Here is a 27,113-nt window from a genome sequence, read left to right as displayed (position 1 = left end):
ATTGGAAAATTTGCGCCCATGCATAGAGGGAAACTATACCCTCTGCTCCCTATACCATACATCTTTTTATATTAGCAACCTAGGATATTTAGTCTAAATTTGAACTTTTCTATTGATTAGCTGGTTAATTGTGATAAATTAGAAAATTGAAGTACGTACTTTTAAGTTAAAATATAAAAATTTTATTGTCTTAATAAAATAAACGAACATTACTTATCTTATTTAAAAATGCTTATAAAAATTAGTTTTATAGCTCTAAATTTTATAGAAAAATGTTCGTCAATTATATTTTACCAACAGATACACTGTATATATATATCTAAACTAAAATAATAATAATCAAATAATAAATCAGCTTGTTTGCTGTTTTTTTAAATTATTCAAACAGCTTGCGATATTACGTTTTGTTGTCATTGTACTCGGATGGTTGATACCTAAAATTTCAATGTTATTTTTATCAACAAAATAATAAATTTCTAAAGCTTCGTTATATTTTCCCATATCGTTTAAACAGAGTGCGATATTATGTTTTGTTCTCATTGTATTTCGATGGTTGATACCTAAAATTTCAGTTTGTTTTTTATCAACAGAATAATAAATTTCTAAAGCTTCGTTATATTTTCCTATGTTGCGCAAACAGCTTGCGATATTACGTTTTGTTCTCATTGTACTTCGATGGTTGATACCTAAAATTTCAGTTTGTTTTTTATCAACAGAATAATAAATTTCTAAAGCTTCGTTATATTTTCCCATATCGTTTAAACAGAGTGCGATATTATGTTTTGTTCTCATTGTATTTCGATGGTTGATACCTAAAATTTCAGTTTGTTTTTTATCAACAGAATAATAAATTTCTAAAGCTTCGTTATATTTTCCCATATCGTTTAAACAGAGTGCAATATTATGTTTTGTTCTCATTGTATTTCGATGGTTGATACCTGAAATTTCAGTTTGTTTTTTATCAACAGAATAATAAATTTCTAAAGCTTCGTTATATTTTCCCATGTTGCGCAAACAGCTTGCGATATTATGTTTTGTTGTCATTGTACTTGGATGGTTGATACCTAAAATTTCAATGTTATTTTTATCAACAAAATAATAAATTTCTAAAGCTTCGTTATATTTTCCCATATCGTTTAAACAGAGTGCGATATTACGTTTTGTTCTCATTGTACTTCGATGGTTGATACCTAAAATTTCAGTTTGTTTTTTATCAACAGAATAATAAATTTCTAAAGCTTCGTTATATTTTCCCATGTTGCGCAAACAGCTTGCGATATTATGTTTTGTTCTCATTGTACTTGGATGGTTGATACCTAAAATTTCAATGTTATTTTTATCAACAAAAGAATAAATTTCTAAAGCTTCGTTATATTTTCCCATATCGTTTAAACAGAGTGCGATATTACGTTTTGTTCTCATTGTATTTCGATGGTTGATACCTAAAATTTCAGTTTGTTTTTTATCAACAGAATAATAAATTTCTAAAGCTTCGTTACATTTTCCCATGATGCGCAAACAGCTTGCGATATTACGTTTTGTTGTCATTGTACTTGGATGGTTGATACCTAAAATTTCAATGTTATTTTTATCAACAAAATAATAAATTTCTAAAGCTTCGTTATATTTTCCCATATCGTTTAAACAGAGTGCGATATTACGTTTTGTTCTCATTGTACTTCGATGGTTGATACCTAAAATTTCAGTTTGTTTTTTATCAACAGAATAATAAATTTCTAAAGCTTCGTTATATTTTCCCATATTGCGCAAACAGCTTGCAATATAACGTTTTGTATCAAGCGTGAATTTATTATTTTCACCGTAAGTTTCTGTATTAAAATTTTGAATAGTTTTCAATATTTCGATTGTTTCTTCAAATAAACCTTTACATGCTAAAAATTTTTCAATTCCTATTGTCTTATTATGGAAGGTTTTCGAAAGTCTTTCTCCGTTAGTACGAAACATATAGATGAAATGAAAAACAAAATGATTTCCGTAATCCATGTGATCTTTCACAATGCTCATTTCAATTTTAAAATAGTTTTCGATTAGATCTAGATATGTATTTGTACTTGAATTTCTATTTTGAAAACATCTGCACGTCAACTGTGTCAGTTCGTGCATTGAATATTTTTTATCATCAAAACAGTTTAGTAAAGAATAACTCATTAATACTGCAATTGCTTCATCTATTAAATATTCTTCGTTTATTTCTATTTGATTTGAGATTTGGATTATAAATTGTTTACTGATGTTTTGACCGTCGCAATGAGATAAACAGTTTAACATTTTAAATGGAAAAGGTTTATTTTTTTCTAATTTTATCAAAACTAAGTTAATTGCTTTTATTGCAGACTTCGATTCTTCTTCAGTTGGAAGGTTGTTATTGTCTAATATTTCTAATGGTTTTGATCTATATCGGTCTACGTAGTTTTCTATTGAAATTTTATGTATATTTATATATTTTATTGCCTGAGTTAAAGCGAACGGATGATAACCAAGCTCTTTTATTAAATTTTTTATATTTCCATCGTTGTTTTCTTTAATACTATTTTTTACATAAGCGAATGCTTCTTCAAAAGAAAAAACATCAACTAGCATTTTATTTACATAATTCGACCACGTTCTCCATTGCGAAGTAATCAAAGTGAATGAATTCGGTTTTTTTGAAATGTACATTGATAAATTTTTAACACTTTCGTCATCGACATTATCAAAGATAAACAAAGTCTTTTCATTTTTATAGTAGCTGTGAATTTTTTCAACAATCACTTCTGTATTCAAATAATCACCTTTCGAATCATAAACTTCGAATCCTAGTATTTGACATTGATTTCTCATTGAAGTTTTTATGTTTCCAAACGCTGCATTTATCCAAACAAAGTTTTTATAGAAGCTATAATAAGTTTTACAAAAATTTCTGGCAATATGTGTCTTTCCGACACCTGACATTCCATATAACACTAAAGTTGACTTGTTCGCATTTTGTAGAAAATAATGTTGAATTTCGCGAAGCAGTGTTTCCCGTGAAAATAAGTTTTCTGAAAAAGGTAGAACAACTAAAAATAAACACACGGTTAGTTAAATTATGAAAACTCTTCGTTTCAATTAAAAGTTTAAATCATTAATTCAGTAAAAGTTATAAATTTAAACTAAACAATTTTTATTTTTTTCAAACGCGAAGCGTTATTATTAGCGTATTTAAAAGCGTATTACTTTTATTCGATTTGAATAAAGTTATAATAAAATTATACAAGTTTTAAAAAATTTTTTGAATAAAATTTTATTTTATACTATAACAACTTTATGAATTTAAAAAAAGTTAAGTTAACAAAACTTAATGTGATTAAATAAATTTACTTCGTATACTTACCATTTTAAAAACATTAAGTAATTAATTGTTGTAATTACTCTAGAGAATACAAGCCAAAGTTCAATTTAACTTTGAACTAAGTTTTATTTTTGACTGATTTTTGGAGTTTAATATTCATTCGGCCTATGAATAGGAACATTTTTTTATGCGTGTTATCTAGCGATCTGTAATACGTGTTCGGACTTTCATAAAATCATTTTTTCTATTTTATCTATTTATAAAATTTGTAATTATATTCGTAATAGTTCTTAGACGTCGCTTTAGCATATTTTGAACATTTTTTATATTGCTATTGTTACACAAGACCAACGTTATCGTTATCAGTGGCGGATCCAGCATTTTTTGATCTTTGAGATAGCTAACTTCCAGACGTGAAGCTAACTCCAAACATTTATATGTTTATATTTATATCGAATAATGAGGGTTTGCAAAAAATTGCGATGGCTGGAGGCATAAAAATTATGACCATATAAAAATTACAACCCCCTCAAATTGAGGGGGGTTTAATTTTTACATGGTCATAATTTTTGAACGCTGAGAGATAATACTATGAAACTTACGAATTATTGATGAATATAAGTCTAATTGAGAAAAGTACAAAAAATATTTTATCAACTTATTGCTCTCACGTTTGGGGCAGGTGTTGCAAAAATTTTGGGGCTTTTTTGTTTCCAGCCTCCAATCATTGCAATTTTTTGCAAACCCTCATTATTTGACATAAGTATAAACATATAAATGTTTGGAGTTAGCTTCACGTCTGGAAGTTAGCTATATCAAAGATCAAAAAATGCTGGATCCGCCACTGGTTATGATGGTTTTTCAACTAGTTATAAACGTTAACGCAAGACCAACGTTTAAATGTTAAACATTAGACATTGTTTGTTGAGGCGGATCAAGAGTATAGCAAGTGTAGCAATTGCTATTTCAATTTATTATAATAATTGTTTTTATGAATATAATTTTTATACAAAATAATAGAACAATACAAATCAGAAGCTAGTTTGAGTCCAGGCTCTAAAATTGAATCAAATCTATGTTGACTTTGTTACAGGATTATTTGAGTTGATAAAAAATGCTTTACTTACTCAAGTAAAATGCTTTACTTGCTGAAATCCAATTAAAAAGATTTTATTGGGTCTTGGCTCATTAGCTCCCAAACTATTGTAAGAATGTCACACGTTTCAAAGCATATGTTTTGAGACTCTTTCGAAACATTTCGAAGGGTAGCTTAATATTAACAGAGAGATAAAAAAAAAAAAAAAAAAAGCGAATCATGTATAACAAAAGAACTTTTGTCGTATTTTTAAAAAAACTCAAAAATCTATACTTACTTTACTTTCTAATCTATATTTTACATTTTACTAAAATGTAAAATTTTTTATTTTACTAAAATCTAATTTTACATAAAATAAATTTTACATTTTACTAAAATCTAAAATTTTTAGATACAATCTTTTTATCAACAAAGAGTTTTTAAGTTAGGACAAATTGTCATTATGCGAGAGCCTGTAGCAGGTGTAGTAAAAAGAAGAAAAAAATCAGAGAAACTTTTATTTAATGAATACAATAAATGAAATGCTTCATCAATCATTATACGAAAACAATCATCTTTTAACCAAAAAATAGCTTGTCAAATAATATCTTTGCAAAAGTTTTTGCCGATTTTAGTTTCAATGGATGAAGAGATGCTTTTAATTTTAAGTAATATTAGTTGATTAACTCTGTTGAGAGAACTAGTATTTTATACTCAAACAATATTAGAAGTATCTGATTATATTATCAAATAAAAGAATCCTTTATTTAAGATTTAGTTAGGAAAGACAAAAGAAATTTAGATTAAAATTCCGCAAAACAATACTCACTCAACTAAATACAAACTCAATGCTTATTCCATAAGCATTGAGTTTGTAAATATTATGTCTCTTTCTCTCCATAAATAATGGTTTAGAATGAGTAAAATAATCCGCAAAAATAATTAAGCAGATCGCATGCCTCTAAAGGCGGTAAAATAACTTTAAGTTATTTTAACCAAAACTACATTTAAATAACTTATATAGATGTGATTAAATAAGAAATAAAGTTGAGTTTTTTTGTTCAGATAAGATCTGAATTTATATAAGACTCCGTTACTTTTAGATATTTTGAGTAAATTACAGAAATCACATGGACGTCGGCCTTTTATATCAGTATTAGATGGGCATCTTTTTACTTCATTGGGCCGACGTCAGCCCGATAGGTAAAATAAACTAAAGATGTTCCATCGGCAAACGACATAAGTCTGATGTTTGCAAACACTATAAATAGACTTAATCTTTGAATTTTTACTTTGTACAGACCTAACGAAATGAAGAATATACTAATTACGAGTATTGATGCATTTCAAACACTTAAGTACATGAAGTACGTCAATACGTCAGGTTAATAGTTGAAATTAAGTTGGCTAGTCTTTGAATTTTGAGTTAGAAATAGTATTTAAAATCTTTAATTAAGGTTTTTTAAACTCAGTTTGTAAACTTTAATTTGAAGTATTTTAGACTTCTCAAACTTTCAAAGTTCCATACCTAACTATTAAATATTTGTTATAACTAGTGATATATATATTTATATATATATATATATATATATATATATATATATATATATATATATATATATATATATATATATATATATATATATATATATATATATATATATATATATAATATATATATATATATATATATATATATATATATATATAATTTAAATCTTATCAATGAATATAAATTTATTTAAGAATAGTACATAAAATAGTTTACCAACTTTTGGCTCTCACGTTTGGGGAAGTTGTGGCAAAAATTTGAGGGCTTTTTTGTTCCCAGGTTCCAACCATCGCAATTTTTTGCAAAGCATTATTATTTGACATATGTATAAACATATAAATGTTTAGGTTTTGTTCCATGTCTGAAAATTAGCTCATATATCAAAAATCTCAAACATCAAAAAAGGCTGGATCCGCCCATAATATATATATATTCATATATATATATATATATATATATATATATATATATATATATATATATATATATATATATATATATATATATATATATATATATATATATATATATATATATATATCAGCAACAGGATTTACTAAGTATGGCAGTTACATTAATTGAATTTATAAAGCTTATAAAGGAAATGTTTGATGAAATTGAAAAAAAAAACCGAGACGATGATGAAAAAATAGGAAATAAATTTCGTCAACATGATAAGTGCAAATACAAAGATGACAAACCAGCGACTGGATAGAGTTAAAAAAGATATAATTGACAATAGTCAAAAAATCAAATCGATTGAATCTGAGATAATGAAAATAAAAAAAAGTTTAAACTTTTACGAAGAACCTATTGATAAAAAAAAAAAAAAAAAACTTGTTTCATTTGACAAAGAGACAAATTTTCGCAACGGAACCAATAAAGACAACAGTGAATATATGGATATAAAAAAAAAGCTAAGTGAGATGAAGACAGGTCCAGAAGGAACAATTTACGTGTAAATGGAATAAAGGAAACAGAAAATGAAAACTGGAATGTAAGTGAAACGAAGGTTAAAAAATTATTCGATGAGTGTTTAGCTTTAAAGGATATAAAAATTGAACGAGCGTACCGGACTGGATTTAGGGAGAAAAATAAACCTAGGACAATAGTTTCAAAACTTTTGGATTATGAAGATAAAGTTAAAATCTTGAAAACATCTGTTATGTTAAAAGGTAAAAATATATATTAATGAAGACTTTTGTGCTGAAACAAATAAAATAAGAAAAACTTTAAGAGAAGAAATCAAAGTTGCCCGTCAATCTGGTAAATTTGCTTTCATTACTTATGATAATTTGGTCATTCGCAAATGGAAAGCAAAAGAGAACAATTATGCTGGAGACGTTAAAACGATTTATGGAGATAGAACTTTATTGTCATTTTATGATTGAATATTTCCTAAACGATCTTTTATTTATTTCTTAGTTTTTTTTTTATTTGTAATAATTATCTAAATTATCATGGATCATGCTTTAAACGACAATCATGCTTTAAACGACAAAGGTTTTGAAAAACGATCCCTTCCTTAATAACTTTTTAAATAGTTTTTCTGATGAGAATTTAAATATTTTTCATGAAACTCAAATGAATTTACTGAATTCACCATATATAGATCCTTATGATTTCAAAATATCAAATGGTTTTAATTCAATTTCTATATTGCACATCAATATACGAAGCATGCAGCACAATTTTGATAAGCTTAAGGAATTTTTAAATATCTTAAAATACATATTTGATGTCATAGCTATTACAGAAACTTGGCATGACTAATTCAAATTTTATCTTACAAAATTACTGCATAATTAGTCAAACAAGAGGAAGTGGTAAAAAAGTTAATAATAATAATAAAAAACTATGCATTATCGGGGATATAAATTTAAATTCACTTACTTGTGAAAAAATTCTAAATACAAAATCGTTTTTTGGTATGCTTTTTAAATAAAATATATGCCCACTTATTAATAAACCAACTAGAATAACTCAATGTTCAGCAACTGCGATTGGCAATATCCTTTTAAATCACTATTTAGGAACTTCATTATAAAAAGATAAGTTAAGACTAGGAATTTTTATAGAGCTGTCAAAAGCATTTGACACACTAGACCACCCTATACTCTTAGAAAAAATAATTTAATATGGTGTAACAAACAAAAGATTTTTTTGGATAAAAAGCTACCTTACTGGCCGAAAACAATATGTGATAAATCCAGATTCTGGTACATTAATTATTCAGTGTGGAGTACCACAAGGTTCAAATCTCAGCCCTCTTCTTTTTTTAATATATATAAACGATTTCTGTAATGTATCTGCAAATTTAAATGCAATTATGTATGTTGATGACACTAATTTGTTTATGTCCAATAGTGATATGAATCAGCTATATGGTGAAATGAATATTGAGCCGTTAAAAGTAAATAAATGGTTCAGAGCCAATAAACTAACAATAAACGTAGACAAAACTCAATGTACATTATTTTATAAAAAAACGCAGGAAGAAAACCTGCCACTTAAATTACCTTTTCTTTTTATAAATAGTTAACAAATTAAAAAACAAGAATGTTTAAAGTACCTAGGAGTCTATGTAGATGAAAACTTATCTTGGCTTTCCCACATAAAATACATTGAACCAAAAATTAAAAAACTATTGGTATAAAGAATAGAGTTAGTCCTTTAACTAATACTCAAAGTCTTCAATTAATATACTTCAGTCTTTTTATGTTAACATTGCGTGGGCAAGCACACAATCCTCTAAACTTAAAAGGATATTTAGTGTACAAAAACATGCTTGCAGAATTATATATAGAAAAAACAAATTTGAGCATGCAAATTCTTTAATGAGGGAAATGAAAATGATAAATGTATAAGAGATAAATACATTTCAAAACATTATCTTTATGTATTATCAATTAAAAAATCTCACACCGAAAAACTTTGAAACAAAACTTAAGATAAATCAAAACAATAACTATTCTCTAAAATCAAACGAGAGGCTCACATACACACTACCTCGAAAACTAACTAAATACAAAGAATTTAGTATGACATACTGAGGGCCAAAGATATAGAACAGTTTTAAAAATAACCACATCAATATGGTAAAAACAGTAAATTCATTTGAATTTTATATAAAAAAAAAATTTTGAAATCAAATGACAGCTTTGAAAATTAACATATACACTATCGTTTTTTTAATATACACTATCGTTTTTAGCCTAATTTTTTTGATATATTCAAAGGAATTTATTCCTCTTATTGTCTTTTTTTCTTTATTTTTTTTTACAAAATTTTTTTTTTTTTTGAAGACTTTTTTTTTAACGGAGCTTTTTTTCTATTGATTTTTTATTTCATTTCATTATAATAACTTTATTTTATTTGCACTTGTTAAAGCTCGCATAGGGGCTCTATGACAAGATTGTGGTGACTCTGGTCATTCATATCTTCTATGAGCCCCTGTCTGTTTATATAAATATTTATATATATATATATATATATTTTCTTTTTTTTTATGGAATAATTTTTTATATTATTGCATGAACTGCAAAATATATGAAAAAAAAAATAAAAATAAAAAAATTATATACGTATATATTCTAATTATTATAGTAAACGTAGTGTTTTTAAATCAATCGAAAAGCCTTTAATTGAACAAGCTTCAGGAACATTAGCTCACCCATCTACCACACAACGTTCAAGTACGTCTGACGAACATTGCGAACGTTCATAGAACGTTCTTGAATGTTTGCAACGTTCGTTGAACGTTTTGTGTTAACTGCTTAGCCTAATTCTTTTTACATACTCAGTTTTCACTGTCAAGAAATACACAGTATTCAATTTTTACGACTGCCAGATAGGAATTAAACATTGCTCAGTTCTTTCGAGCAAAGATGTTGATTTAATACCACTTTAATGATAGTTTTAAGAAAGTTTGAAATCCAAATTTAAAATTCATTTTTTCCGCACAATCTTTGAAACAAATCGGTTCTTCTGCGAAGAACCGATTGTTACAAGTGTACAGTTACTTAAAGTGTAATAAACTTTATTATCCAAAATGAAAGTATGAACTTTATATTTTTTATTAAGTTTTTATCACTTGGATTATATTTGTTTTAACTATGAACCAGTTCAATCAGTATTTCGATTTTTTATTGAATTTTAATATTTTTGTATTTCTTAATAAACCTTTTCAATGTTTACTTAAAAATAACTTTAATTTAACTTTTTAAACATTAATATATTACCAAACTTTATAATAAACATAAATGTATATATATATATATATATATATATATATATATATATATATATATATATATATATATATATATATATGCATATATATATGTGTGTGTGTTTAAATTATGTTAGTGTATTTTAAAAATAGAGTGCTCAATGTTCTTAAAGAACAGAGCAATAATAAATTAGTAAAAAACACTTATCTAACTTTTTTCTTCAACTTGAAGTTTCACCATTGCTGGAGCATCAGGAAGAGAACTCTTCCTGATGATCCAGCAATGGTGAAACTTCAAGTTGAAGAAAAAAATTAGATAAATGTTTTTTACTAATTTATATATATATATATATATATATATATATATATATATATATATATATATATATATATATATATATGTATATATATATATATATATATATATATATATATATATATATATATATATATATATATATATATATATACAGTGCTGCTCAAAAGTTTAGCATGCAGCAGAATTAAATTTATCTTTTTTATTTAAAGTATTTTCTAAGTCAAGAAAGCTTTAATTTTTTTTTTTTTAATTATCAATTAGTTAGACCAAACCTAATAAGATAAAAAATTGAAAAGATATGCTTAAGCACATCCTTCGTTTTTAATACATACATTAGCTGGTATTCTTAACTTAAAAAAAGCTGCTCATAAGATTAGCATACTGACTCTCTTTAAAGCTTTTAAGGAGAGCTTTTATCTTTTATTGCTAAAAAAAGTTGCATAATAGTAAATTAAACTCTCCTTTTTAATAATATACTAAAAGATGTGTTTAAAGTAATATTTTGTATATAAAAATTTTGTTATAATATATAAAAATTTTGAATGTTTGTTTTAAATTCATTCATCCTTTTTGTTTAGTTTTTGTATAAAAATTTGCCATGGGAAAAAAAGCAATTAGTCAAGAAATCAAATAGGGTATTATTGGCCTTAATATGGGAGGTTACTGTAAAATTGAAATATATCGAGTTTTAAAGTGTGTTTCATCTTCATGTACAACTAGAACTATTGCCAAATTTAACGAAATTGGTAGTACTGCTGACGAAAAGCGTTCTGGGTGACAATGAATGACAAGTACAACTGATGGCAATTCTATTTATAGAATCGCCTGAAAAAATCCTAAATACTCAGCAAAACAGATTGCACAAGAAATGAACCTGGCACTTAAAAGCCAAATATCATGACAAACAGTTAATAGAAGACTAATAGATCGTAAACTTTGTTGCTATGTTGCTGCTAAAAACCATTAAAAAACCGTCAGACCGTTTAAAACGAATTAAATTTTGTAAAAAACTTTTAAAAATGAGTGACTATGAATTAAGAAGAATTGTTTTTAGCGATGAATCAAACTACACCGTCCTAAATCGAAGAATAAAGTAATTGTCCGTAGGCACCACAACGAAAAATATAATTATCGCTTTATAGTAACAAGGTTACAAGGTGGAGGTGGCTCAGTTGGTATATGGGGTTGTATCACATATGATGGCCCAGGTTTACAAATGTTATACAATGGTCGAATGGATCAACATAGATATATTGACACCCTTGAAAACTATTTAATGCCTACTAAAGACATTTTTTTAGTAACGAGCTTGAGTGGATGTTTCAACAAGATAACGCTCTTTACCATAAAGCAAAATCTGTCGCAGGATGGTTTGAACAAAACAATATCAAAATACCTCAGTGGCCAGCTAGATCACCTGATCTAAATCCAATTGAAAATGTTTGGGCTGTGCAGGACCAAAAACTTACTAAAGAACCAGTAACTTCAGCTAATGATCTAAGAGAAAATTTAAAATTATCATTTAACGGTTTAACAGTTGAATATTGTCGTAAACTTTTTGATTCTATAAGAAGATGTGCATTATGCATAAAAAAATAGAGATTGTCACATACCTTATTGAGGTTTGGCCTAAAAATGAATTTAAAACTAAGCATGGTAAACTTATGAGCAGCTTTTTTTTTCTTTTTTATATATGATTAACTTCTGACAAAAAAACAACAACAAAAGTGTTATTTCATTGTTTGTTTGTTTATTTATATATATATATATTCCTTATATTCTAAAAAATATATTTTGTATTTAAAATAATGAAAAACTTTAATTTTAACTTCAACTTTTTAGGTTTTAAAAAAAAAAAGTAAATTTAATTTGGCTGCGTGCTAAACTTTTGAGCAGCACTGAATAAATATATGTATGTATGTTTATATATATATATATATATATATATATATATATATATATATATATATATATATATATATATATATATATATATATATATATATATATATATATATATATAGACACACACAAACACTTTATATATTTATGATTAATTTTATCACTTGGTCAACATGTATTTTTAGGAGCACAAATACATGGTAAGCAGAAGATAGTATTGCTCAAAATGAGGTATTAAGAGTTTTAAAACACGCAGATCAAACATTATATTGATACAACAAGGACATGTAAGGGAGCGCTGCAACATCGAATGATTTAGGTAAACATGCAAGGAGATGCTGCTACATTGACTGAGGGTTTGGGTTGGGGCAGGTATTTAGTCAATGTAGTCAATGTAGCAGCGCTCTCTTACATTTCTCCCAAAAACAGAACGATATCTACGTTTTTTTCAAAACTCAAAACCTTATTTTGAGCCATACTATTTTCTGCTTATCCATCAGATATCCATTTTTGATCGGATGCGGACGTCAGGTTGATGTTATTTTAACGTTTTCACGTTTACGTGCTGCTGATGAGCAGCCGCCCATCAAAAGTATGTAAAAATACATCTCTTTTTGTAATTTTTATATTTTTATTTTAGATGTCACGCCAATATCGGTCTGATGCCCATGTGTTATTTGGGATAAAGTCAATATGTGGTTTCCAGGTATTGTTCTCGTCGTGAACCACTTCTAAAATTTGTAACAAAATCTCTTTTTATTTCAGTTTCATCTGTATAATTATTTGTAAATAGCGTTTTTAAGAAAGCAAAGGGAAAAGAATCCATTTGCTTTTATTAATGTGAGGAGTTAATATGTTCTATGTAAAAAAAAATATAGTAGGTAGACAGAAGCGTGCCTTTTTGGAGTTTTTAAAATCTAACTTTGACAAGAAACCAGTTTCCCAGCTCTAAAATACCGCTACTTTGGTTGATTTGTCCACATAAACTTTTGTATACATATAATTGCACATTTTGTATATTTTGTAGCATTTTATTAGTGTCTGATCTACACAAATAAACCGAAGATACTTCTGCTGTTCGTTTCACCCAAAAAATCCAAATCAGAACTTTTTAAAATATTTTTGTATTTCATTTAAAAACATAAACTACATTTCTGAAAAAAAGTAGGGTAGAGCGGGGTTTAAGTTAATTTTTTATCAAAGTCTTTGTGTTTGAAAGATTAGTTTTATTTATTTTTTTCAAAGCTGCTCAACTTACCCCTATTAGAATAGGTGACACATTAGTTAGGTTTTAAAGAGAACAGTACTGCTACTACTACTACTACTACTACTACTACTACTACTACTACTACTACTACTACTACTACTACTACTACTACTACTACTACTACTACTACTACTACTACTACTACTACTACTACTACTACTACTAAAACTAAATCTAAATATCATTGAAAAGTAGAATTAAAACAACGACCGTTTATATAAAAATATTACCTTCAAAAGAAAACCATTTTTTAACTTCACAAAAAATTATATATAAAATAAACTTTATATCTGTATAGATGATTTGTAAATAATTTTTCAACATTTGAGTTTATATGAAAAATACGTTATCAACTTTAAAAACTGAATACTTATAAAGCATTTATTGTCTGAAAAAGAAGCCTTTGTTTGTTTAGATGTTTTTATTTGGTGAAATTGCAAAGTGTTTTATTTTTCAAAAAACAATGATATAAACATTTTTACCATTAAGAAAAAAACAAATGATACGAAATATGACACTTCAATTAAATGTTAAGTATGTCACGTTGATAAATATCACGTGAAAATGATTTACTATATTAAGGTTAAGAGTTGGTTATTGACTTTATGGTACTTTGATGAACTATATAATATTGTAAAATCTTCTTGTTGTAAATTGTAAAATACAATATTCTAAAACCTTCTATATAAATTTTATTTTTTTAAAATAACCTAACTATTGGTAATAATATATGCCTTAAATGGCGTGAAGATAAAGATAGAGAATCTGGGAGCGAGAAAAAACTTCAACGAAAACTTTTGTGGTTTAAATACTAAATTACAGTCTTGAACAATAAAGAAACTAAGCTGGCTGCTGCGTTTGCGATCAAATATAAAACTATCAACATTAAAGTCCCTAAATGGACTTTAATTTTAATAGTTGAAAAGCTTTCCACTTTGACTAATTTAATTTTAATTCTTTTAAAAATTATCGACTTTTTTTAAGTAAGTAAAATATTTGTTAACATTTATAAATATATGATATTTTTATTCTTTTTTTGTCGTTAAATAACATATTTATTTATAGAGTAAGTATTTAATGAAAATACTTACAGTTATAAAGTATGTGCCTCGAGTATATATATCTATCATTTACATATAACAAAACCAATCGTTAGAGCTAGAAAAAGACAAATTTAGTTTTATTATCGTTCACTATTTATAACATATATTAAAAAATATATAACATATATATATATGTGTGTGTGTGTGTGTGTGTGTGTGCGTGTGTGTGTGTGTTTATATATATATATATATATGTTATAACAACATTTGTAAAATTATAAAACAAAAAAAAACTAAAGTTTAAAATACTCAAAATCGCTGAATTATTTATAAAATAAAAAGTATTTCAAAGTCACACCATTACAAGCCTATATCGAAACAGTAAATAACGCTGTTGAAATGAAAAAAAATACTAATGAAATGGCATTTGAAAGGCAAACAATGGTGAAACGTTGTAAGAAGTACTTGATTACGAAACGGTATTTCAAGATGTGGCAGTAGACGGTGACGATATGGTAAATGTGTTTGCATTGAAATAATCATAGAAATTGCTAGAAGCTTTAGCTATGTTATTTACATGATGGTAACAGTTTTATGACAATTTTATTTATCTCTTATGGCCAAAGATATATATATATATGTATATATATATATATATATATATATATATATATATATATATATATATATATATATATATATATATATATATATATATATATGTATATATATATATATATATATATATATATGTATGTATATATATATATATATATATATATATATATATATATATATATATATAAATATATATATATATATATATACAAATTCATTAATGGGGGGAGGTGGAGGGGTTTACACCCCCTTTGCGCCGGCCTTAACTGCTTATGACATTTTAATAGTTTTTGAACCAGTATATTTATGTATATATATATATATATATAATATATATATATATATATATATATATATATATATATATATATATATATATATATATATATATACAAGGTAAAACACCCAGATTCGCCATTTTTTAAACCAATACAAATATTCTTTTTTCACTTGTTTTATCATAAACTATTAATTTCTTAGTCCTTGCCTCAAAAAGTTTCACTTTACGAGGCTTCTAGAATAAATGACCCTTTTTTTTTTTCTTCTGGTTTGTTTATACTTGTTTATATTTGTTTAAAAAAACAAAGAAACAAGGTTTCTGAAAGAAGGTTATAATGATCTTATAATCAGAATCTTTTACAAGTTTAAAATTTTTTTACATCATGGCAAAAATACAGTATACTATATTTACTTTATCAGGGTCAGGCGTTTCTTTATAATAAGGAAGAGAGAAGACGTGATAATTATAAAAAGTATTTAAATATATATCAAAAGATAGAATATTCTATATTCTTAAAAGTGTTATATAACACTTTTAAGTTTGATTTTAAAGATCGGAAAAACATTGAATATATTAAGATTAGTTTTATTCCAGAGATATGGCGCTCGAAATATAATGCAAAATCTGTTAAACTTTGTTTTGCAAATTAGTTCATATAAAATGTTGTTATTTCTAAGTATATACTTGTTAATTGGGTATAGAGAATAAAAGTCTTTAAAGAAGGGTAATATTAATTTGTTTTGCCACATGTGTATATAGCATAAAACCTTATAAACGTTGGAGTTCTCAAATTAGTATTTTTGCCTCCATAAATAAACATATGTTTTGTTACTTTTAGATGTTTTTGAGCAGATTTAGTCAATATGTGCTTTCCATTTAATGTTGAGAACCACTTCTAAAAACTTTATAATAAAATATTTTTTATGTGGATATTAACCCCTGATTGAGTAAATAAAGATTTAAGATAATATATTTTACTTTTGTTTTTAACCAGCTCATTGGCACAACAAAGTGAAGGAGGGGGAGGGAGATGTGGAAGAGCGCTAGGGGCACTAGTTGGATTTTTTATATGCAATACTTTCGAGCATTGTCCAAACAATGGACAATTTTCCAAATGCTCCAAACTTACGTTTATGCGAAATATAAAGTTTTGTAAAAAAATTGCTGTGATTGAAGCCCGGGATCAAAAATACTCCCAAAGAAATAGCTCCCACTTAAATATGAATGCAATGAATCTAAAAAAAAGATTTTTGCTATTTTATACTAAATTTAAATCCATTGACAATTTTAAATTTCACTGAATAACCTTTTAATTCTTTGAAAGTTATGATCAAGTAAAGTTTACAACCTTCACATTTGGGTGAAAACTTTATACAGTTTATCTTTTCAAACTTTAATAGATTACTAGTTGAGAATTAAAATCTGTTGTTTTTAACTAAAAAAAAAATTATAAAAAAAATAATATTTAAATAAAAACAACTAATAAATGAACGTTTAGGGTATGTTTGTTTCCAAACTCTAATGATTTGAGCGAAATCACTTCAATTTTTTTTAATGATATTTTTAAAAATTTATTTTAATATTTATTTTATATATTTAATAAATTTATATAGTAGGCAAATAAATATAAAGTTATACATTATACAGATTATACAGTTTAGAACTTTATTCTTCAAAATCTGTATCTAATTCTAGATTTTCGTCAAGGTTAGACAAACCTCCTCTACAACCCCACCCTCCGAACGGCCATAGATGTAAACTAAAATTTCTCCATCAATCATCGAAAGGATAAAATTATAATTGATCAAACCATACTTATGTCCTGGAAGGTAAACTTTAATAGGATACAAGTTAAATTTTTTTTTTTAATTTCCTCATTAATAAATAATACCACTTCTTAATTTTCCTTTACATACTCTAGAATAATTGCTCTACAGAATCTAATACTCTGACACGTTATGTTTTTCCATAAAATATTGTTTGAATCTGATTATACATATAGTCGAAGAGATGATGTTGTTGTGACGAATTGACGAAATAAATTTGCATAACCAAATTGAATATTTTAATACTAATGGTCGAGCAAGAGGTCATAAATTAAAAGTCAACAAAAACACAAAATAACGACAAGTTTAACACAATCAGACAAAAAAATTTCACTAAAAGAGTTGCAAATGACTGGAATGTACTAACACAAGAAATCATCGAGTCATCAAACGTAAATTAATTTAACAACTACATTGATAAATACTTTAAATTGTAACCTCAAGTCTCAGATTTTCTTTATTGTTTTTACTTCTTGTTAAATTTTTTAGGTGTTATGACTGAAATTCTACGTAATTTCAGTTTCAGCTCTTATGAGTTTCACCGTCATTTCTATAAAATTGTTTTAAAATTTCCTTTTCCTGTAGTTTCATAAATTTCTTGGAAGTGTGATTCATAAATTTTAAAAATAAATACTCGTTTTTTATTTTGAAAGTTACTCGAAAAAATGGAAATCTGCATTTTCATAAACACTCTTTGAAAGTTTGTTATCCAATAAATATGCAAAAGGAAAAAGAATGGAAAAGCTTTTTTAGACATCGTTTTTTCTTGCAACGTGGTTAACTGAGTGTAAAGCAATAAACATTTGCGTCGCCTCCTTGTAACGCCACTTTATTCTTTTTCTACGGCTTCCATTTTTGAATCAAATGATATATTTGCCAATCGTCTTTTGGTGCGAGAACTCGATTCGTCAAACTCTTTTGTTAGTTGACCTTTTTTTGCTGATTCATTAATTAAATCCTCTTGATTACCTGGTGATTCAACTAAATCATTTGTTTAAAAAACTGAATTAAGGCAAACCTGGTTTCTACAATCTAATTTTTTTTTATTGGTGTTATGCATGGTATAATGCAACATACCTTGAAAGCGTTACTTTTAATTTCTTTCTTAATAAACTTACTTTTTTTTCTCTGATTTGACTCTTAGTAATAATATATTTAAACACACATCAACATTATCAAAAGTATTTGATAATGTCGAAAGTGCGAAACCCGAAAGCATTGCGCAACTTTTCTTAAATTCTTAAATTGATTTCTTAGTACACATTAATATACTAGCAAAGTAAAAAGAAACTTTTTAACAACTTTGAGAAATTTATGTGGTTTTTGATCGATCAAAAATGCACTTTAGAATTATTTTTTCTTAAATTAATAATGCATTAAAACATGAAATTATATTAAAAAATAACTTTTTTCCCTTTCAATAACAACCCAAAAACAAATTTACTTTATTTTTCATGCTTTAAAGTATTTTTTTTTTTGTAGTTTTAGTAATGAATAAAAAAAAGAAGTTGTTTTTATTCTAAAAAATTTTTTTATTTGTTTATAAAACATCGATTTTTCGAAATTATTTTCAAAAGCCTATATTATAACCTATCCAATTATTGTCAATTTTTCAATTTTATATATTAAAAAAATAATAATAACTAAAACCCTGCATCTTATGAACTTTTATTAAAAAGTCTTTAAAAAACCTAACTTCAAGAAGCCACTACCATTGAGCCTTTCACATTTAGAACTTCATAATTTGAAAAATTCTTTGTGAGGGTGTTAGTAACAAAAGCCACTATCAGACATAATGTTTGAAGGAAGTCACTTTTTTAATTTTTGCCCATTTAATTTTCCACTGTGTATGGATTGCAGCAATGGCGTTGTTTGGTATTTTTTTTAGATTAAGAGATTAGCAAATAAATCTTTTTTTTTTCAATGCCTAAATAAAAATATTTATATGATCATTTTATATTTATTTATGCTTTTTTATAAATAAACCAAAAAAAGAACATAAACTAATAAAAAAAAAAGTAATATAAATTAAATTAAACATTAAAAAAAAAATTAAAAGATTTTTTTCTAAATCTTCATAGCAGCGAAAATTTCAGTTAGGACCTTGTCAATCCAATGCGACGAGCCCTTAAATAGCATCTCTTAAAAAGCATTTCTGGGGAAAGATCTACATAACATAATATTTAATAAACAACAATATTTTGAAATAACAGGGTTTTTTTACATATTATATGTTTTAATTTCGCAATCCACATACAGTAAATCCACGTACACTTCTTTAGTGACTCTGAAAAAAAAAAAAAAATGAAATTTGAAAATCTAATGTTTAGATATATTAATATATAAAGTACTTAACTGTTCGACAAATAGTTTTAAGTTTAGATTAAGGAAAAAATTAAATAAAGATTTTGATTTAAGTATTAACAACTACGTATTATACTGATGTTTGAAAAAATTAAATAAAGATTTTGATTTAAGTATTAGCAACTACGTATTATACTGATGTTTGAAAAAAAATTTGTACACACTAAATACTTGTGTATGTGGTATGTATCATACATACTACATACCTGTAGATACATTTCCCAAACAAGACGCAATATTAATATGATATCAGAATGGTATCAAAATCTTATCAAGCTATGCACGGTTGTTTAGATGTGGAAAGTTATTATATGCAAGCGAAGTGTCAAATACAAACATTAAAATTTTAAAGATGGTGACGGCCTTTTGATACACGAGCGGCTATTACTTGAGATCAGATCCCTTTTTACATTCAACCAGTCAAGTTGCAATTATAAAATACAGCACTGGCATGATAATAATTATAATTGCATACTTTATTATGTTAAAGAAATACTTCAAAGTTGTAAAAGTACTCTAAACCTTCTGTAATATAGTAGTTAAGGACTCATAATACATAATACAGTAAAATAACATTTCTTAAGCTATTAAGCCAATAAACTAAAATTGTGATTCTTTAATTAACTTTTAAAAACGATTACTAATACTGATTTTTATAAAAATTTTTATAGTAACTTCTGTAAAATCTGTGTTATATTTTAAAAACACTAACTAAAAAACAATGTCAAAATTTAAACTTGCGTGCATAATCAGGCCACCCTGACTGAATACCCTTTCAACAGGAGCCTTGCTTGCAGGTACCACAAAAGCATACATGGCAGCACATTTAAGAATTGGTAATTTTTGCTTATGCATTTTCCAAAATTAGAGTCTATGTCTAAGATGTCAGAATTAGATGCAAACACTTCATTGATCAGTTCCCCATACCAACAATCTAAGTATAAAAACTTTTAACAGGTGGTTGTGATGTAGTTCCAGTCTGACTGACAGGAGTAGCTCTGCAATAAAAGTACAAGGATGAATTAATCCTTGGCTTTTTAGTGGAAAGATTTTCTGGAACAACTTTTCCGTCCATGACTGCATGGTTATGACTAAACTGCTTGTTGCAGAACTGACAATTTTTGAAAGAATATTGTCTTTTCGTTATCTGTTTGACCTGGGTTGACATGACATAGCTTCTCAGTCCAAAAACCAAAAATTGGGATTCAAAACTGTGGTGATAACATTTATTAAGACATCATTAATGGGATAAGGTCAACATTTGCAAATATAACAGAAAATCTTTTTCAAGACTATTTCACAATGCCTTTTTCATACTGGACAGATAAGTTGTATTAAATTGTTCCAAGTGACTATACAGCTCAACAATAAAGGGGAACTAATTATGAAAATGTCACATTTTTTCACATTGAGTTATATCAGTGGCTTCAAGGAATGGTTGCAATAAGTCAACGAGTTCTCTTTGTTGCAGGTATTCTCTTTAATTTAGTATTAGATTGCGGTAACTTAAATCATCAATTAGGTTTTTCAATTTCTTTTCATTCAAAGCGACAGTGATTTATATGTGACGGAATTTGGAATTCCATCATGTTGCGTTTACTCGAGGAATGCTCTCATGTTGCGTTTGCAATGCATGCTCCATGTTGCTTTTACTTGAGGAATGTCTACCAGTAGAATGGAATCAAACGTTTTATTAAAAGCCTCTTTAAATCTTTTAATAGTATACAACAAAGGGCGTATTTTGGAAGCTTTAGCTTAAGTGGAGTAAACTTTTGTTTCTTTGAGACCATCACCAACAGCTAATTGTAGGGTGTGAGCAAAACATTTTAGTCTGGTAACCTCTCGTCTTGGGTTAAGCTGATTGATATTTTGGGTTATTGCGTCAGGTGCAATAATGTCTTCCCACAGATCTTGATTTCCTACGTCGTTGTGAAGTTCCTCTGCAGATGAATCATCATCACATCTGGGTTCTTTTGGAATTTTTGTAGTGAATGCTTTGCGCATGTTTCATACACTGTCTGTCACAACATACACAACTTTGCTAAACATTGTATACAGTCATGGACAAAAGTTTGCGACCACTGCAATTTTCGCATATTTTTTAATGTATTCTACTCTGAATTGCTTTTGGGCTACTTTAGTGCTACAATTTTGTACCAATTTGTGCTAATTGTCAATCAGAGTCTAAAATTGATGTTTACATGTTTATTTTCAGATACAACTGAAATATTTTGGAACATTTTATATTACGGAGACCTTATTTGAAGCAGTACTAGTTAAAATGGTACGCCGTAAAGAACTGACATCTGAAAAGCGAGCTCAGGTCGTTATTTTGTACAAAGAGAACATTTCTATAAGACAGATAGCCAAAAAGCTCGGTATTTCACATTCCACTGTTGTAGCTACTGTAAAGAGAAATCAAGAGCTGAAAAGTTTTAAATCCGGTTCACGCGCTGGGCGCCCGAAGGTTACAAGCAACCGTATGGATAATGCTATAATAAAGGTAGCAAAAAAATCACCAAGAGCATCCTCAAGTGCCATTAGAGACAAACTGCCTGGATCACCATCCAAGAAACCAAACAGTCGGACAATACGCAGACAATTATTTGATGCAGGCTTGAAATCTTACCGACCAGCACGGAAGCCGAAGCTTTCACCAAAGAATATTTGCGATCGCATAGCGTTTTGTCAGAAGTACAGACAGTGGACACCAGCCCAGTGGAAACAAGTGATGTTTTCAGATGAGACAACATTCACGCAATTCTACTCATTTTGTAGACATGTCAGACGCCCACCAAATCAGAGGCATAATCCAAAGTACGTTAAAACAACAGTCAAACAGGTTCCAAAAATTATGGTTTGGGGAGCAGCCTCTGGTAGCGGTTGTGCCGGCATTTGGATTATGCCTAAAAATACAACGATCAATGGTGCTGTTTACTTGAGTATACTGATGGAGAAGCTGCCACCATTTGTACCAATACATGGCATCACTCATTTCCAGCATGATGGCGTACCTTGTCATGGTACTAAGGCTGCTAAGGACTGGCTGCGTTCTGAAAACATCCCGCTACTGGAACCTTTGCCAGGCAACAGTCCAGATCTCAATATTATTGAGAATGTTTGGACTGTAATGAAGCAGAAGATTGCTGCACATAGCCCAAGTTTTGAAGATGACCTCATCAAGTGGATTAAACGCGTGTGGGTGCAAGAGATTACGCCGGAATATTGCAAGAAACTGTGTGAATCGATGCCAGGACGTATTGAAAATATTCTCAAAAATAAAGGATTTCATTGTAAATACTAAAATATGAATTGACATGCTGTTTAACCTGTATAGTGTGAATAAACATTGGAAATATATGTACTGATTTATAATTTACTTCTTGTTTTTCTAAATTTTGAGTGTTTTTTGTAAAAAATTGCAGTGGTCGCAAACTTTTGTCCATGACTGTATGTTTTACAAATGCATACATACATACATACATACATACATACATACATACATACATACATACATACATACATACATACATACATACATACATACATACATACATACATACATACATACATACATACATACATACATACATACATACATACATACATACATACATACACACATACATACATACATACATACATACATACATACATACATACATACATACATACATACATACATACATACATACATACATACATACATACATACATACATACATACATACATACATACATACATACATACATACATACATACATTTATACATACATACATACATACATACATACATACATACATACATACATACATACATACATACATACATACATACATACATACATACATACATACATACATACATACATACATATTATATAAGTTATATTATTAAGTTAAAATATAACGGGTGATGCGGAAGTTATCGGACAAATCCTTATTTCATTATTTGAGCATAATAATTAGTTTTTGTGGTTTTATGCGTAGGCATAAACGTTCTATAAAACATAAACTTTATTATTTGAAACACAATTATATAAAATGAGGTTAAATGCAGCTGAGCGAGAATCTTTTCGAAAGCGACTAAAAATGATTTTGTAAATAAACCTAATATAAAAAAAAAAAATCGTAAAAAGACTCCAAAATACACTATAGAAAAGACTCCAAAATACACTATAGAACAACAAATAAAGGCAAAGAAAAGAAGCAGGAAACTAGTTAACCAACTCTAAACACAAAATCGCTTCTAGTCATCAATGACAAAAAATACTTTTGTTTTGCAGGGGACAACATGCCTGGAAATTCTGGATACTACACAATCAACAAAAAGACATGCCCAGAAAGTGTTCGTTTTATAGGAAAAGAGAAATTTCCAAAAAAATTATTAATGTGGATAGCCATATCTGACCGTGGTATGTCCGAGCCATTGTTTTGCACTTCCAAGGCTGTAGCGATCAATTCATCAATCTATATTAATGAATGTTTAGAAAAACGACTTCTTCCTTTTATTCACAAGTATCATAGAGACTTTAACTATTTATTTTGGCCAGATTTAGCAAGTTCTCATTATTCTAAAGATTCTCTAAATTGGATGGACCAATATGTCTATTACGTTGATAAAGAATCCAATCCCCCAAATGTGCCTCAAGCACGACCAATTGAAAATTTTTGGGGACATTAAGCACAGAAGGTTTACGAGGGAGATTGGCAAGCTTCAACAGAGCAAGTTTTGATTGATCGCATTAAACTAAAACTACAAGAAATTGATTTAAACATTTTACAGTCGCATATGAAAGGCGTCAGAGCAAAATTGAGATCAATTGCAGATGGTGGTGTTTTTTCATATAAAAAATAATATATTTTTGTTAAAAGATAAATGCTTTATTTAAAAAATATGTAATAGTAGTTTGTTTTTTTATTTATAAATAAGTTATTGACGCTTTTATTTTGTCCGATAACATCTGCATCACCCGTAAACAATATTCAATAGTCCTATCGTTTGTTCTAAGAAAAGATATCAGTGAAAACAACAATATGTTTACCAGTAAAATATATTTCTCTAAGCTCTTTAAAAGAGTGAATTTAAAGTTCACTGAAAGGCTGAAAGGCTTTATTAATAAAGGTTGAAAAGTTCATTCTTTAAAGCCTGGCTAAAAAATGGTCAAATATATATTGAGTTATAACCTTCAAAATTAATATTAAAAGCAGTATAAATACATTGACAAGCAATCATTATTTAATGATTTAAGTGAAAAAAGTTTCCTACTATAGAATTACGAATATTAGTTAGTAAAAATATTGTATCCAAAAATGCTGTTTTAGATTTAGCTGATAAAAAGAGATGGCGTATAATCAAATCAGAATTTTGCATCAGTTTTGAAAACTTAGCAAGTACTTACTAAATATTTCCTTTGATCCTGATAAGTACTTATCAGGCCCACAGGAAAAAAAATCATAAGGGAGAGGGTGGGGGGAGAACACTACTGGGTGGGTTGAAAAGCAGTTGGTCTAAGTTATTTTGTCAAAGGAAAAAACGCAGAAAATATGGCTAACAAATTAAGTCCTTTCTGACATTTTATTTCTTAATTTGGAATCGCTTGCTTTTTTCTTAAAACTAACTTTAAAGTTATTTATTTGAAAAATCATTGGGAAGGCAAATGCCTCTGCTACCCCATCCCCCCCCCCCCTACCGGTAGCTATGGGTCTGCTTAATAAGTACGTACTAGGATTACTCGGTAATCATCAGATTAATCGGAACTTAATAAGTTTAGTCGTATTAGACAAAAAATTAACATAATTAGTTGGAATAGCTCGTACTTAACAGGAATATTAGGAAGTTAGATGGTTTCCGAGCAATATTAGCTGGTCTTTTTTTCTCGGGTAATCTACTAGAGGTAGAGGAATACCGAGGAGAGGAGCAGACCCGAAGATACATTTATTTTAAATATCTAATAAAATAAAAATAAATTAGTATTAGTAAATAACCTAACCTGCTCAAAATTCTAAAATCTTAGATTGGTCAGGTGTAGCAGCCGCAGGTCCTGTTTTAATAAACATTTAATATTACGCATAATTTTCTGAAAGTGTTTTTAAATCATTTAAATCATTATTAAACAGAAAAGGGTCATAAATATTACTTTTTTCTATCTGGTAAAAGGTCATAACTGTAAATAACTTCAAAAAGTATCTAAGTTTTACATTTTTTATGTTTAGAACTATGAAATAAATGCTTCTATATACAATATTTAAAGTTTTTTAGTAGTTTTATTGCAAATTCTTGTCGGGTGTCATATAAGTGTCTAAGCCTGATATTTTAACTAAAAAATAACTTACAAAAAAACTATAAAACATGCTGCTCCTGTAAGCTTTATGATAAGAAACCATATTTGAAAGTTAAAAAATCAACTGAGTACTAAATATAATTTTAGCTAACGAAAGAAAAAAGTTCTGTGTTACTGAGACTGTTGTAATAGAAGCTAAAAAGACTGCGCCATACCAAAACAAAATTAAATTGTAATATATAATTGTATACTTAAGTACATATAAAGGTATATGCTTTCTGAATCTAGAATAAATTTAAACAAATAAAAATTTAAATATAAAACTTATATATAAACTTAAACAAAAAATCAAAACTCAAATATGCGACTTCAAAATGGAATTTTAAAGTCGCGTATTTAAATTTAAAAATGCAAAAAAATAAAACTCAATTTTTAAAATTCCAAAAATCGAATTTTAAAAATGGAGTGTCATCAAAACATTTATTTAAAAAAATTGTTTATAGTTTGAGATAACAAGATGAAATTGGCTCGACCGCGAAAAATATTGTTCGAGATATCAAATTTTCAAGATTTCAAGTATTCAAGTTTTTGAAAGAAAACTGTAATGTGATTGGTAATTTTTTTACTTTTTTTATTTTATTAGTTTATTAAGTGCTCCAAGAAGCAAAAATCTTAGGGTGTTTCAACTTTATTTTTATTTAATACCTTTAAATAACCAGTGAAAATTATAGATTTGTTTATTTATTTGAAATCAATTTTCTAAAAATCTGACTGTAGGATTTCAATAACTATTTTTTTTAAATTTAGATAAACATGTTCTATATTTATGATATTTTTCTGTTCATTGCTTTAACTTTTTGCGATGACTTTTAGGCTTTTTAAAAAAGTAGGGGAAAGCGGGTCAAGATGGCGAATGTTTTGAAAGCCCTAAGTTATTGCAAAACTATCAGTCATGAAGCAGTAATGCTTTGCCAGTATGTTCATTTTATCATAATGATTCATTGCCGGCATGAATTTTTA

At 27.4% G+C, this 27,113-nt stretch overlaps 1 protein-coding gene across 4 annotated transcripts; it reads right to left on the bottom strand.

Annotated features, from left to right (window-relative positions):
• Nucleotides 1–159: 159 nt before the first annotated feature.
• LOC136076875 (uncharacterized) lies at nt 160–15,121 on the bottom strand. Of its 4 annotated transcripts, XM_065790535.1 has the most exons (3): nt 15,079–15,121; nt 14,769–14,835; nt 160–3,059 (listed from the first exon to the last, which is right to left on the bottom strand). In XM_065790535.1, exon 3 carries the CDS (start codon nt 2,950–2,952, stop codon nt 352–354), a length of 2,601 nt encoding a protein of 866 aa, XP_065646607.1. In that variant the 5' UTR covers nt 2,953–3,059; nt 14,769–14,835; nt 15,079–15,121; the 3' UTR covers nt 160–351. The 4 variants fall into 4 exon arrangements, with proteins under 4 accessions (XP_065646607.1, XP_065646608.1, XP_065646606.1 ...); XM_065790536.1 differs by lacking the exon at nt 15,079–15,121 and having other exon boundaries at nt 160–3,041; nt 14,769–14,837; XM_065790534.1 differs by lacking the exons at nt 14,769–14,835; nt 15,079–15,121 and adding an exon at nt 13,908–14,148 and having other exon boundaries at nt 160–3,041.
• Nucleotides 15,122–27,113: the final 11,992 nt, after the last annotated feature.

This window comes from Hydra vulgaris, chromosome 02, assembly GCF_038396675.1.
Source record: "Hydra vulgaris chromosome 02, alternate assembly HydraT2T_AEP".
Classification (NCBI taxonomy): Eukaryota; Metazoa; Cnidaria; class Hydrozoa; order Anthoathecata; family Hydridae; genus Hydra; species Hydra vulgaris.
The sequence above is the reverse complement of the archived record's forward strand: the minus strand, read 5'-3'. Positions and strand labels throughout refer to the sequence as shown.